The 11,655-nt window shown below is 36.9% G+C and overlaps 1 protein-coding gene across 1 annotated transcript; it reads right to left on the bottom strand.

Annotated features, from left to right (window-relative positions):
* Positions 1-1,114: 1,114 nt before the first annotated feature.
* LOC112088071 lies at positions 1,115-3,918 on the bottom strand. The gene is made up of 4 exons (XM_024158224.1): positions 3,122-3,918; positions 2,453-3,002; positions 1,311-1,367; positions 1,115-1,213 (listed from the first exon to the last, which is right to left on the bottom strand). The coding sequence occupies exons 1-4, from the start codon at positions 3,916-3,918 to the stop codon at positions 1,115-1,117; spliced, it is 1,503 nt and encodes a 500-aa protein (XP_024013992.1).
* Positions 3,919-11,655: the final 7,737 nt, after the last annotated feature.

Below are 11,655 nucleotides of genomic sequence, written 5' to 3'. Positions count from 1 at the left end.
GTGGTGAGGAGGCAAATGATGGCGCTGGTTGTTCTGGGAAGAAGCAAACAGAAGGAGAGAATGTGGAGAAGGATAAAGACGAGAAAGAGGAAGGAGCTGATGTGGAGAAGGATAGAGAAGAGAACGAGGAAATCGACGGAGAATGGCCAACCCGTGTAACCAGGAGGACTAGTGGACGAACAAGTAAAAAATCTCAATACAAACAAACCCCTTTTACAGAAGATAAGAAAGGGAAGAAAAGGTCAACGAAGGATGAAAAGAAGAAGGGAGCTCCCAAGGGAAAGAAACAAAAGACTTAGAGTTTAGGGGTTGGTTTATGACCTTGTTTAAGACTTTTGCTTGTACTATTTTGCTACTCTATTTTGGTTGGACCTTGTTTTAAAACTTATGCTTGTAATATTTTGGTTTTAAAACCCAGATTTGTACGGTTTAGAACAAATTTGGTGGCACAACTGGTAAAACTGGAAGTACTAATCCGCTAAATTCGTTGGAGGACAAATTTGTTTGTTGGCACAACTGGTAAAACTGGAAGTACTAATCGGCTAAATTCGTACTAATCGGCACAACTAGTAAAACTGGTATTACTAATCAGCTAAATTTGTATTAATCGGCTAAATATGTTTGTTGACACAACTGGTAAAACTGGTATTACTAATCAGCTAAATATGTTTGTTGGCACAACTGGTAAAACTGGTATTACTAATCGGCTAAATGTGTTTAGTTACAAATTTGGCTAAATTCGTACTTATCGGTTAAATTAGTTTGTTAGCACAACTGGTAAAACTGGTATTACCAATCGGCTAAATTCGTACTAATCGGATAAATTTGTTTGTTGGCACAACTGGTAAAACTGGTATTACTACTCGGATAAATTCATACTAATCGGCTAAATATGTTTGTTGACAAATTTGTTTGTTCGTACAACTGGGAAAACTGGTATTACTAATCGGCTCCATTTAAAATAAAATAACATTAGATCCATCATTATTTTACAGCATTGCTTTTGAAGCAACTAAACATTTCTTAAAATCTCCTTGAGTTTAGCAATTTCTTCAGCATTTTTTTTAAGCTCCATCTGCATCTGTTTGACCTGAAATTCAAGGAGGGCCATTCTTCAAATTTTTTCTCCACTAGCAGCAACATCCTTCTTGATCCTATCAATCTCTTCTCCAACAGCATCCGCCCATACTTTGCGAACATGTAAGCCATCATTCTACACATAATGAAAAAAAGTAAAATCGAAACCCAAATTTGGCAAACCTAAACCCAGAAAATGAATAAGTTCAACCGAAATCGCAAAACAGACAGACCTTGAAGTTCTCGCATTGAAAGTATCTCGTTTGAGAAGACCCATCTGTGACAACGATCTGTCCTCCACATGGACAACGATACGTCGGAATTCCATAGTCACCATCCGCCATGCAATACAACATGTCAATGTATTTTTTGTTTCTTTTGAACTCGCCGTAACTCTCGGGATCCATAACAAGAGTTTGGGAGGGGAGGATATATTTTTGTTGATAGAGAAAGAGTTTTAGAGGACATAAGTACAAGAGGAACGAAGTAGATCCCGAAGTAGAAGAGGTCCTTTTAAGTAGGAAAAATAGAAAAATAATGAATTCTGAAATATTTCAAAATGGCGCCATTTCAAAATTTTTAAAATTTTGAAAATTGTGCCAAAAACTATACATTTGTCATACTTTCAAACAATTGTACTTTTGTAGAATTCTAGTTTTTTTGGTATTACCTATGATTAATAAAACATGTGTTGGTTGTACCAATCATAACTGCTAAATTAAAGAGATTAGTAGCACATTTGTGAAATAATATTTAGGATATGTCAAAGTTTGATGATATTAGTTTATATCAAGGCTATTTGTTTTAAAGTATCCATAAAACCTATGATATTATATGGGATAAGTGTATCCAAACGGATTTCATCATTTGTAAATTACAGAATACACATTATTTTTAGTACATATTATACATTTATATAGATATTTAATTACATATACTCTTGAAATATATGTTATTTTTTAAAATAACATATCTAAACCCCGATTAAATATATAGACAACTTTACAAATAGTTGTTCCAAGTAGTTCTAGTAATACCAAAAAACTAGAACATACAATGTTTAGGACAATATCCGGGTAGTTGTTCCAAGTAGTTTCAGTAATACCAAAAACTCGAACAAACAATGTTTAGGACAATAGCCGGGTAATTGTTCCAAGTAGTTCCAGTAATACCAAATACGTAAACATATAATTTATAAATCTCCGGGTAGTTGTCCCAAGTAGTGCCAGTAATACCAAAAAAAGAAATTACAAATTACAAATAGTCGGGTAGTTGTTCCAAGTGGTTCCAGTAATACCAAAATTCGAAAATGCAAATTACACAGTCTGGTTTGACTCAGCGTTTGTCCCGTCCGTTTCCGCGTTTGTCTCCGAACCTTGACTACAATGTAACCAAGTCCTTGCAAATTTTGTCCTGGCTCCCGTTTGTTACCACGGCGGTGTTCTCCCGTGGATGTGAACCTCTTATCCCTCTTTCTTCCTTTCTTTCGCTTGGGAAAATCTGGTGGTTTGCAGACAAAACCACATGTTTCAGCTGGAATTAACCACTGATATCTAGTCGGTACTGGATAGATCGTCCTCACGTATGCCAACTTCCACTGGTCAGTCCAATAATATCTAGAGCGCTGATCATGGTAATGGAAATACCTGGATCCATCTTTTTGTTCGTTGCATTTCATAGCTGCAGCTAACGCATGTACACATGGGTACTTGTCTATTTCAAAATGCTTGCACTCACAATTTTTCTGTAACAAGTGTACCACATAAGCATTTCCATCTTTTCCAGTAACTTTGTATATGAACTCGAAACTGTTTAGTTCCACAACAACTAGTTTCTTGGCAACTAAACATCTCGAGTGCAATATATTCTCCACATAAGGCACTAATTTCTCTGTCACCTGACCAAATGCAGCCTCCTTCCTATGTCTGTTAAACCATTCACTAAATTTTGCTACAATCACATCGATCATGGCCAAAATCGGTAACCTCCTAACTTTCTTAAAAACACCATTTATCGACTCTACACTATTATACCGCTCGCTTGCCTTTGCTGTTGCTGAGTCTCACTATTAGTGTCAATGTTGTACATTTCACCAGGAAAATAACACCTTGCCCAGTATTTCACACTATTGATGGTCTCTGTGCCACCTTCCTGCCATTTTTCAAGATAAGTGACAGTGGTTGGGTACCTCCTTTTAAATTCATCATACTTTTGTAGGAACTCAGCTTCTGTGTACACCCTTGCGCACTCTCTGAATTTTTTAGCGGCCTCCTCTTTGTCCACATAATAAACATGAGATTTCACATTTTGCGACATATGATATATACAAAAGCCATGTTGAGCCCTCGGGTACACTTCGCCAACCGCTTTAACTAAACTTTGATTACGGTCAGTTACAAAAACCAACTCACTATTATCTGGAAAAATGGTTTTCAACCTTTCGAAAAACCAATTCCAACTTGCATCTTTTTCACCATCAATAACACCAAATGCAAGAGGGTAATGGTGATGATTAGGGTCTTGAGCTGTTGCAATAACTAAAACACCATTATAGCCAGCCTTCAGAAATGTTGCATCTACAATAATAACTTTCCTCATTCCTTCAAACCCTTCCATGCAAGGTCCAAGTGCGACAAAAAAGTACTTGCACCTCTCTTCACCGTCTAAACATAATTTCATTTTTGTTCCAGGATTAGCTTGCTCCAGCATGTATAAGTAAGAAGGCAGCAACAAGAAACTCTCCTCTGGATCCCCAATCACTTCATTACGAGCTATATTTCTCCTTCTCCATGCAGTAGCATAAGACACTGACACACCGACCTCTGTTTGAAGCAAAGTCATAATTTCAGCTGGTGTTGTGGTCTACAACTGACTTGCACACTTTTCCTTTACCAAAGATGCAACCAATCTTTTTGTGCCTCTTGTGCTAGCGTAGCCACTACATGACACCCGATAGCATGTATGCATTTTATTATATCTGGTAACTTTGAAAAATCCTGATTTTGCACCTTTCACTACTCGAATATGCCAAGCACAACCTTTTTTTCAGCAGCACATTTCACCACCCACCGTTTTTATCCGAGTTCTTAAGTGAGATCCCAAAACATTTACTAAATGAAACTCTCCGAACTAAATCTATCACAGTTTTCTTGGATTCAAACTCTTGTCTTAACTCCAGGCCTGTCCCATCTTCCCGTGCTTCTATTGACTGGCTTCCTTGAGAAGGACGTGGGAACTCCTCAATTTCAACTATCGCACCCCTATCTACCCCACCATCAAAACTGTTATCCATCCCGTCATCAGAACTATTCCCTCCATCGTCCTCACAATTATTTTCCCCATCGTCATCAGAATTGTTCTCCCCACTGTCACCACCATTGTTCTCCCCACCGTCATCACCATTGTTATCCACATGATGCATTATCATAGCATGTGACGCATTATCATTTTCAACTATGATATCCTCAGTCGCCTCTTCTTGTTAAGCTTTATCTCCCTCATTTCCAACTGTGCAATAATGGCACTACCATCACCTCCATAATTCACACCAAATGAACTATATCCACATCCCCACGGATCTTCTATGACTTCCACCTGCAGACCATTTCTACAGCCACGATCATCCACAACGGAAAAATATCCATAAACATCGTCATCGCAATCCACATAAACAGGAAAACTATCATTCACTAGCACCGGAAGAAAACTCAATTCAAGTTTCGTTGTGTTTTCAACTACCCCAATCTTCTCGCATATCTTTTCCACTAACAATTTATATGTTATCTCTTCTACAGATGTTGCTCTGAATGTTATCAAGTACATGCAATGTTTCTTTTGCTTTCCATCGGTAGTCATCATTGGTATATCCTCCAGTAGTAAAATTAATGATTATGGAACCCTTGGTCATTGAATCCTGCAAAAAATAATTATAAAATGATTCAGTAATACATATTTGTACCAGTTATACTACTAGTATTTCCCAGTTGTACCAGTTATTCCATTACAGTAATTCGAATAGTCTCAGTAATCATCGGTCCAATCTTAGAAAACGGCACAACTGGGAAAACTTGGAAAACTGGTATTACTAATCGGCCAAGACAGAATTACAACCAATTTGAAAACGGCACAACTGGAAAAACTGGTATTACTAATCGGCCAAAACATATTTAGAACAAATTTGAAAATCGCACAACTGGGAAAACTGGTATTACTAATCGGCCAAAACTGAAGTCCTTATGAAATTTTGAAAAACGGCACAATTGGGAAAACTGATATTACTAATCGGCACCACTACTAGTCTCAGTCATAGTATTTCCCAGTTGTACCAGTTATTCCATTATAGTAATTCCAGTAGTCTCAGTATTACCCAGTTGTTACAGTTATTCCATCAATCTTAGTAATACATAGTTTTAACAGTAATACCAAATCTGGAGTGGATGTTCGTATTTACCGATCCAACAATCAAACCAAATCCTGAGAAAATACAATCTGTTTCGATATAATGCAATTCAACCAAACATATATTCTAATCGACCCAGATAGTGGAGATGAATACAAGTTCAATAACAATCAACAGACGCTTCAATAATTCATCCAAAAATCAAAACCTGCAGTTGTTCTTTCCAAAAACAAAAATTCCCAAATAAAATCTGCATTCAAAGGATTTGTGTACATTTTTTTCAACTAATAACATACTTGACAATAAAAATACTCAGCTTCAATAATTGTTAGCGGAATCCGCTTCATGCAGTGGAGAGGGAAAATATGAAGGAGGTATTGAAGAAGAAGAAGCTCAGCTACGGGTTTTTTGTTTTTTTTTGTTTCTCATTTTTGTTTCTCATTTATTTTTCTTTTATTTATAATATTCAGAAAACACAAAAAAATATAATATAAAATTAATTTCATTAAGGATATATTTGATAATTCCAATAAATGAGAGTATTTGAAACTTTTAGAAATATGACCGAATGATATTTAAACCCTAAGAACATTCTAGCATAGTGTCCTAAGCGATTTCAGTCTGCAACTGTACGAAAGAGAGTCTTGATTCACGCTCACGCGTGTAACGCATCTCTCCAAAGCCTGTGCCCCCTTTTTTCTAAATCCAAAACGTTTGTTGGTCAACCAATCCATTAAATTTCACAATATATTCTTTATATATATATATTAATAAAGATAATTTTGAAGTCAAAACTTATGATTTTAGTTCTATATATACTTCTTGGTAGTTCAATTTTTTAAAAGTACACCAAAACAAATAAAACAAAATAATAAAGGGAGGATTACTACACTAACCTTAGAAAGTATCTATATTACTGGTTCGACGCACTTTTATTTTTTTTACAAAACTAACCTAGCATACCCAAAACACCCTTTTGGCATTTGTTGAAAAAACCCTTATTACGAAAATGCCATTACTTTTTTAATGCCACGTAGGCAGATTCTGGCGCTAAAAATTTCATAAGTCTACCAAGCTTTGTGGTAGACTTATGAAATTTTGGTCAACGCAGAAATTTTGTTGGTAGAGTTATTAGGGCGATGGTAGATTTATTCAAGAGTTGGTAGAGTTTTTAAATGTTGGTAGACTTTTCTTGGTAGAGTTTTGACGATGAGAGGTAGATTTATTATGTTTCGGTAGATTTGTTGTTATGAATGGTAGACTTGTCAAAAGTTTTGGTAGACTTGTTAACAAAAACGTTGACTTTCTCGCATAGTTGACTTTTTCGGTAGATTTATTGACAATGAAGTAGATTTATTTTCTGAGTTGGTAGACTTATTTCCTTTAGCGGTAGATTTATGTGAAAAAAGTTGTCAATACGTGCGGTAGACTTATCTGTTTCATGGTAGAGTTATATATAATTGGTAGAGTTTTCGCTTTTGTGGTAGATTTGTTTGACTTGTAGTAGATTTAATTCAGTTAAAATTCATTCCGGTTAGTGGTAGACTATATTTTACATTAGGTAGACTTAAAAACTGTTGGTAGATTTATTTGTTTTGTGGTAGACTTATATTTTTAAAAAATTTCATTCTGATTTGTGGTAGATTAATAATGACATGAAGTAGACTTACAAGATGTTGGTAGATTTGTTTGTATGTTTGGTAGAGTTTATGTAATCTGGTAGACTTATCTGTCGTATGGTAGACTTGTTGAAATAACAATGTGGTAGATTAATTAAGTTTGGTATTTACAGAGTTAACCTTGATCTGGTAGACATATGACATGCTTATGGTAGACTTGTTTATATGGTAGAGTTATTTGTCATGGTTGAGGTAGACTTAGTATTTAATGTTTGGCAGACATTTGACTTTATGGAGTAAAAATTTCTTTTTTGTCCAAAAGAATTGTTCTATCTACAAAAAAACCTACTGTTTGGTAGACTTATGGTTTCAGTGTTGTACGTCTTGCAATTTTCTTCCATATGGTAGACTTATGGTAACGGTAACCATAAACCGTTACCAACGAACCGTCGCATATGGTAGACTTATGCATTTTCCAACGAACAGTCGCATCGATTTCGAGAACTTCTATTGACTCGAGTCGCTTCGATTTCGAGAACTTCTATTGACTCGAGTCGCTTCAAGTTCTCGTGTGAGTTCTCTATAAATACCACAACCTAGTTTTACGATTCATTTCCCATCCCTCTAAACCCTATGGCGAATCTCGAGTCGCTTCCTTCTGATCTTTTGTACGAGATATTGTTGAAAATATCTTCAAACTCGTATGCGGATCTTTGTCTTGCAAAAGTTTCATCCAAAACACTTAACAACATCTCTAACGAAGCGGGTTTTCTTAGGAATGTTGATTTAATCAACATTATCTTGCCGTGGAGGTGGGATGTTCACGGAAAGGTCGGTGCATTCTTCAGACGGTGCTTGGCGGCAGGAAATCCATCCGCACAATTGCGAAGAGGTTTATCGCTGATTTTCTTCAAACATAACCTCCAAGCAGGGTGTGATCTCATTCGAATGGCATCAGACAACGGATTTCTCATGGGTAAGTACTGCCACACTATGTTACATCTAACCATGGATGGCACATCAGAGGTATTCAACTCTGTCAAAGCTCTCTCCCGGGAAGATGCAAAGCAAATGAGATTGGCAATGGAAAAGATCTTCATGCCTGCGTTCAATTTCCAGAAGCCCGAGAAACTGGTGGAAATGGTTTTCGAGGCTTATAAAAAGTCTTTAACTACAAGGATTTGTGGTTGTCTCAAAGTACCAGACATGCAATGGATGGGAGATGAATACCTGCTAGAGACGTATGGGGATCAACTTTGTGAATCCTGCTTCTGGAAATTGGAGTGTGCCAATTTCTGGTGGGTAGTACCGTCGTTTGCTATGGATTGGCCACGTTGATTGCATCAATAGTCGTCAAAAAGACTTCTGTTTAGTTAAGTAGATTTGTTTTTATTATGAAGTAGACTTATGAAGTTATGTTGTGTTATTTATGTTGTGTTAAGTAGATTTATGTGTTATTCATTTCGAAAGCTATTAATTATAACAAATCTACCAAAAATAATAATAAGTCTACCATTCGTTCGACTGAAATTGGGGACATGACAAGTCTTTTACAACAAATCTACCAACAATATAATATAAGTCTACCATTCGTTCGACTGAAATTGGGAACATGACAAGTCTTTTACAACAAATCTACCAACAATATAATATAAGTCTACCATTCGACTTAATATAAATCTACTAAACATAAGGAAACGGACTTGTACTGGTTTTCCACCTGCTTAAATGTACTGTACTTTAGTTGGTAGAGCTATAAACATTACAAGTACATATGTTTTATTAATGGTAGACTTAGTAACCTATATGGTAGATTTGTTTGTAAATTGTTAGATTCAATATCAATGTGGTAGACTTAGTTATCGGGCAGTGCGATTTTACTTTTTTGCCCTGTATGTATTGTCTAAAGTACGGAACAAAACCAGAGTCCATCTTCAACCTCTAGGTTTCGCCGTCGAGCTGTTAAACTTGGGATAACTCTTGATTTTTTCCTTCTACTTCGATCTTCTGCCTCTTATCCACTTTTATATTCATGGATCAAGTTGTTTTGGTTTGTGGTAACTGGGTTTTAAAGAAAACGAGGTGGGTCTTCATCGTAGATCAGTCCAGGAGATGTAGTTTTATAGGGATAGACCGCAAAACGTCATTTGCCGATTTGGTTGAAATCGCATATGAAGATTTTGGGTTGGATCAACATCTTTATGAGCTTCAGTTCAGCTATATGTTGTCGTCTGAAGTCCGGCGGAAATTACCTCTGGATACACCTCCTGTGTTTGTTGGTAATTCAAGACAGCTGCAGAGTTTTTTGCATCAATTCCAGAACGAAAACGAAACGGTTCGTTTATGTGTTGATATCAAAGAAAAAGTTCAGAAGGGAGTTGTTGATGAAGACGAAGATCGAGATGCATGTCCTAGTCTATTCCCTGAAGAACAAGTGCGCCAAGATCGTCCGCAAGAAGGTGTCGAAGTTGGACAAGACGAAGAAATGCATGATGAAGAAGAGGATTTGTCAACCAGATTTGATGGATGTGAAGATCCTGATGGTGCAAGTTCCGATGACGAAGAGTACGGAAAACGTGAGAAACGTCCAGATGGTGAAAGTTCAGATGAGGAGGAGTCGCTAAATCTACCACCGAAGAAAAGGGGACCGACTACAATTCCCGACTTTCAAAGTCTAGAGCTTTCATCTTTAGACTTAGCCGTTGGCCAGCGTTATGAAACAAAAGAGGACTTCGAGATGCGACTCAAAATTCTTTCCATTGCTCACAAATTCGACTACAATGTCGATCATTCGAGTAAGAAATTGCTAACTGTTAAGTGTTGGGTAGATGGTTGCAAATGGAGGGTTCGCGCTTCAACTGTTGGGAGCAGCAAATGTTTTTGGGTTAAAACTTATACTCGAGAACACACGTGTTCTGTGACTGTGCGATCACAACGCACCCGCCATGCAACCCATGAGGTTCTAGGCCGTCTATATAAAGACTTCGTCGGCGGTGTTGGCCCAAAAGTCTTACCAAATCACGTCGCCGAAGCTCTGACCAAACGATATAGTATAAAGGTATGTGGTAGAGTTATATTATTTCTTTGGTAGAGTTATTATCTCTTTGAGTAGACTTTTATTATTTTGGTAGAGTTATTAGCTCAATTGGTAGACTATTTATTTTTTGGTAGAGTTATTAGCTCAATTGGTAGACTTTTTTTAATTTTTGGTAGAGTTATTAGCTCAATTGGTAGACTTATATAATTTATTTGGTAGACTTATATAATTTATTTGGTAGAGTTATTATCTACCATGGTAGAGTTATAATTTTTGTGGTAGAGTTATTATCTTATTTCGTAGACGTCACTATATTATTTCTCATTATAAGGTTGACTATTGGAAAGCACATCGGGCCCTAAAGTATGCTCGAGAACTAGTATCAGGGACGTCTGAAAGTGGTTATGAAGATCTGCCTTCATACTTATATATGATTCGGCGAGCAAATCCGGGTACACTAATCAAGCTAGAAGTTGATGAGGAAGATAGATTCAAATTTATGTTCCTCTCATTTGGCGCAAGCATACAGGGGTTTCCCTTCATGAGGAAAGTGGTAGTGGTCGACGGTACGTTTTTACATGGAAAATACAAAGGTACCCTACTACTCGCCACCACGCAAGATGGAAACTTCAACATTTTTCCCGTAGCCTTTGCTGTTGTTGATACTGAGAACGATGAGTCTTGGGAATGGTTTTTACACAACTACACCGTGTTATTCCTGATGATGAAGGACTTGCCATTATTTCTGATAGGCATAAATCCATAGGAAATGCTATAGGGAAGGTTTATCCTCTTGCTAGTCGGGGTATTTGTACATATCATCTCCATAAGAACATTATGGTGAAATTCAGAGGCGCTGAAACATTCAAGCTTGTTAAGAAGGCTGCCACTGCTTATAGACTTCTCGAGTTCAATGCCCTTTTTGCTCAGATTCAAGAGGCAAATCCTGCACTGCATGCATACTTGGTGAAGACAGATATTTGTATGTGGAGTCGTGTACACTTCCAAGGTGATAGGTACAATTTCACCACTAGCAACATAGCGGAGTCATTAAACAAGGTGCTATCTGCTGCAAGAGGTAAGCCTATCGTACGACTAGTGGATGATATAAGGAGTCTCCTGACCAGGTGGTTTGCTAAAAGATGTGTGAATGCCAATAACATGGCTACCACTCTAACAACGGGCGTTGAAAAGTTGCTGGAGGTAGACACTACTTTACCTTGTAGACTTTCTATTATTTGGTAGACTTGTATCTGCTATTAGGTAGACTTTCTATTATTTGGTAGACTTGGCACACTTATCTTTTGCTATTTAGTAGACTTTCAATTATTTGGTAGAGTTATTACTTCTATGTGGTAGACTCGTATCTGCTATTAGGTAGACTTTCTATTATTTGGTAGACTTGGTACACTTATCTCTGCTATTTAGTAGACTTTCAATTATTTGGTAGAGTTATTACTTCTATGTGGTAGACTTATATAACTTCTGAATAATTCCTTGCCGACAGGCTAGAGTTGAAGATG

The sequence above is a fragment of the Eutrema salsugineum genome, unplaced genomic scaffold (genome assembly GCF_000478725.1).
Source record: "Eutrema salsugineum unplaced genomic scaffold, Eutsalg1_0 scaffold_15, whole genome shotgun sequence".
NCBI classification, from domain to species: Eukaryota; Viridiplantae; Streptophyta; class Magnoliopsida; order Brassicales; family Brassicaceae; genus Eutrema; species Eutrema salsugineum.
Note: the sequence above shows the minus strand (reverse complement) of the source record. Positions and strands in the feature narration are given on the sequence as shown.

Excerpts from the sequence above, each read along its gene's own strand:
- LOC112088071 (XM_024158224.1), bottom strand. The coding sequence starts at position 3,918 with ATGACTTTGCTTCAAACAGAGGTCGGTGTGTCAGTGTCTTATGCTACT. Across the intron at positions 1,368-2,452 it reads TTGGTTACATTGTAGTCAAG|ATCGTTGTCACAGATGGGTC; the intron begins GTTCGGAGACAA and ends TGTGGAGGACAG. Across the intron at positions 1,214-1,310 it reads TTCAATGCGAGAACTTCAAG|AATGATGGCTTACATGTTCG; the intron begins GTCTGTCTGTTT and ends CATTATGTGTAG.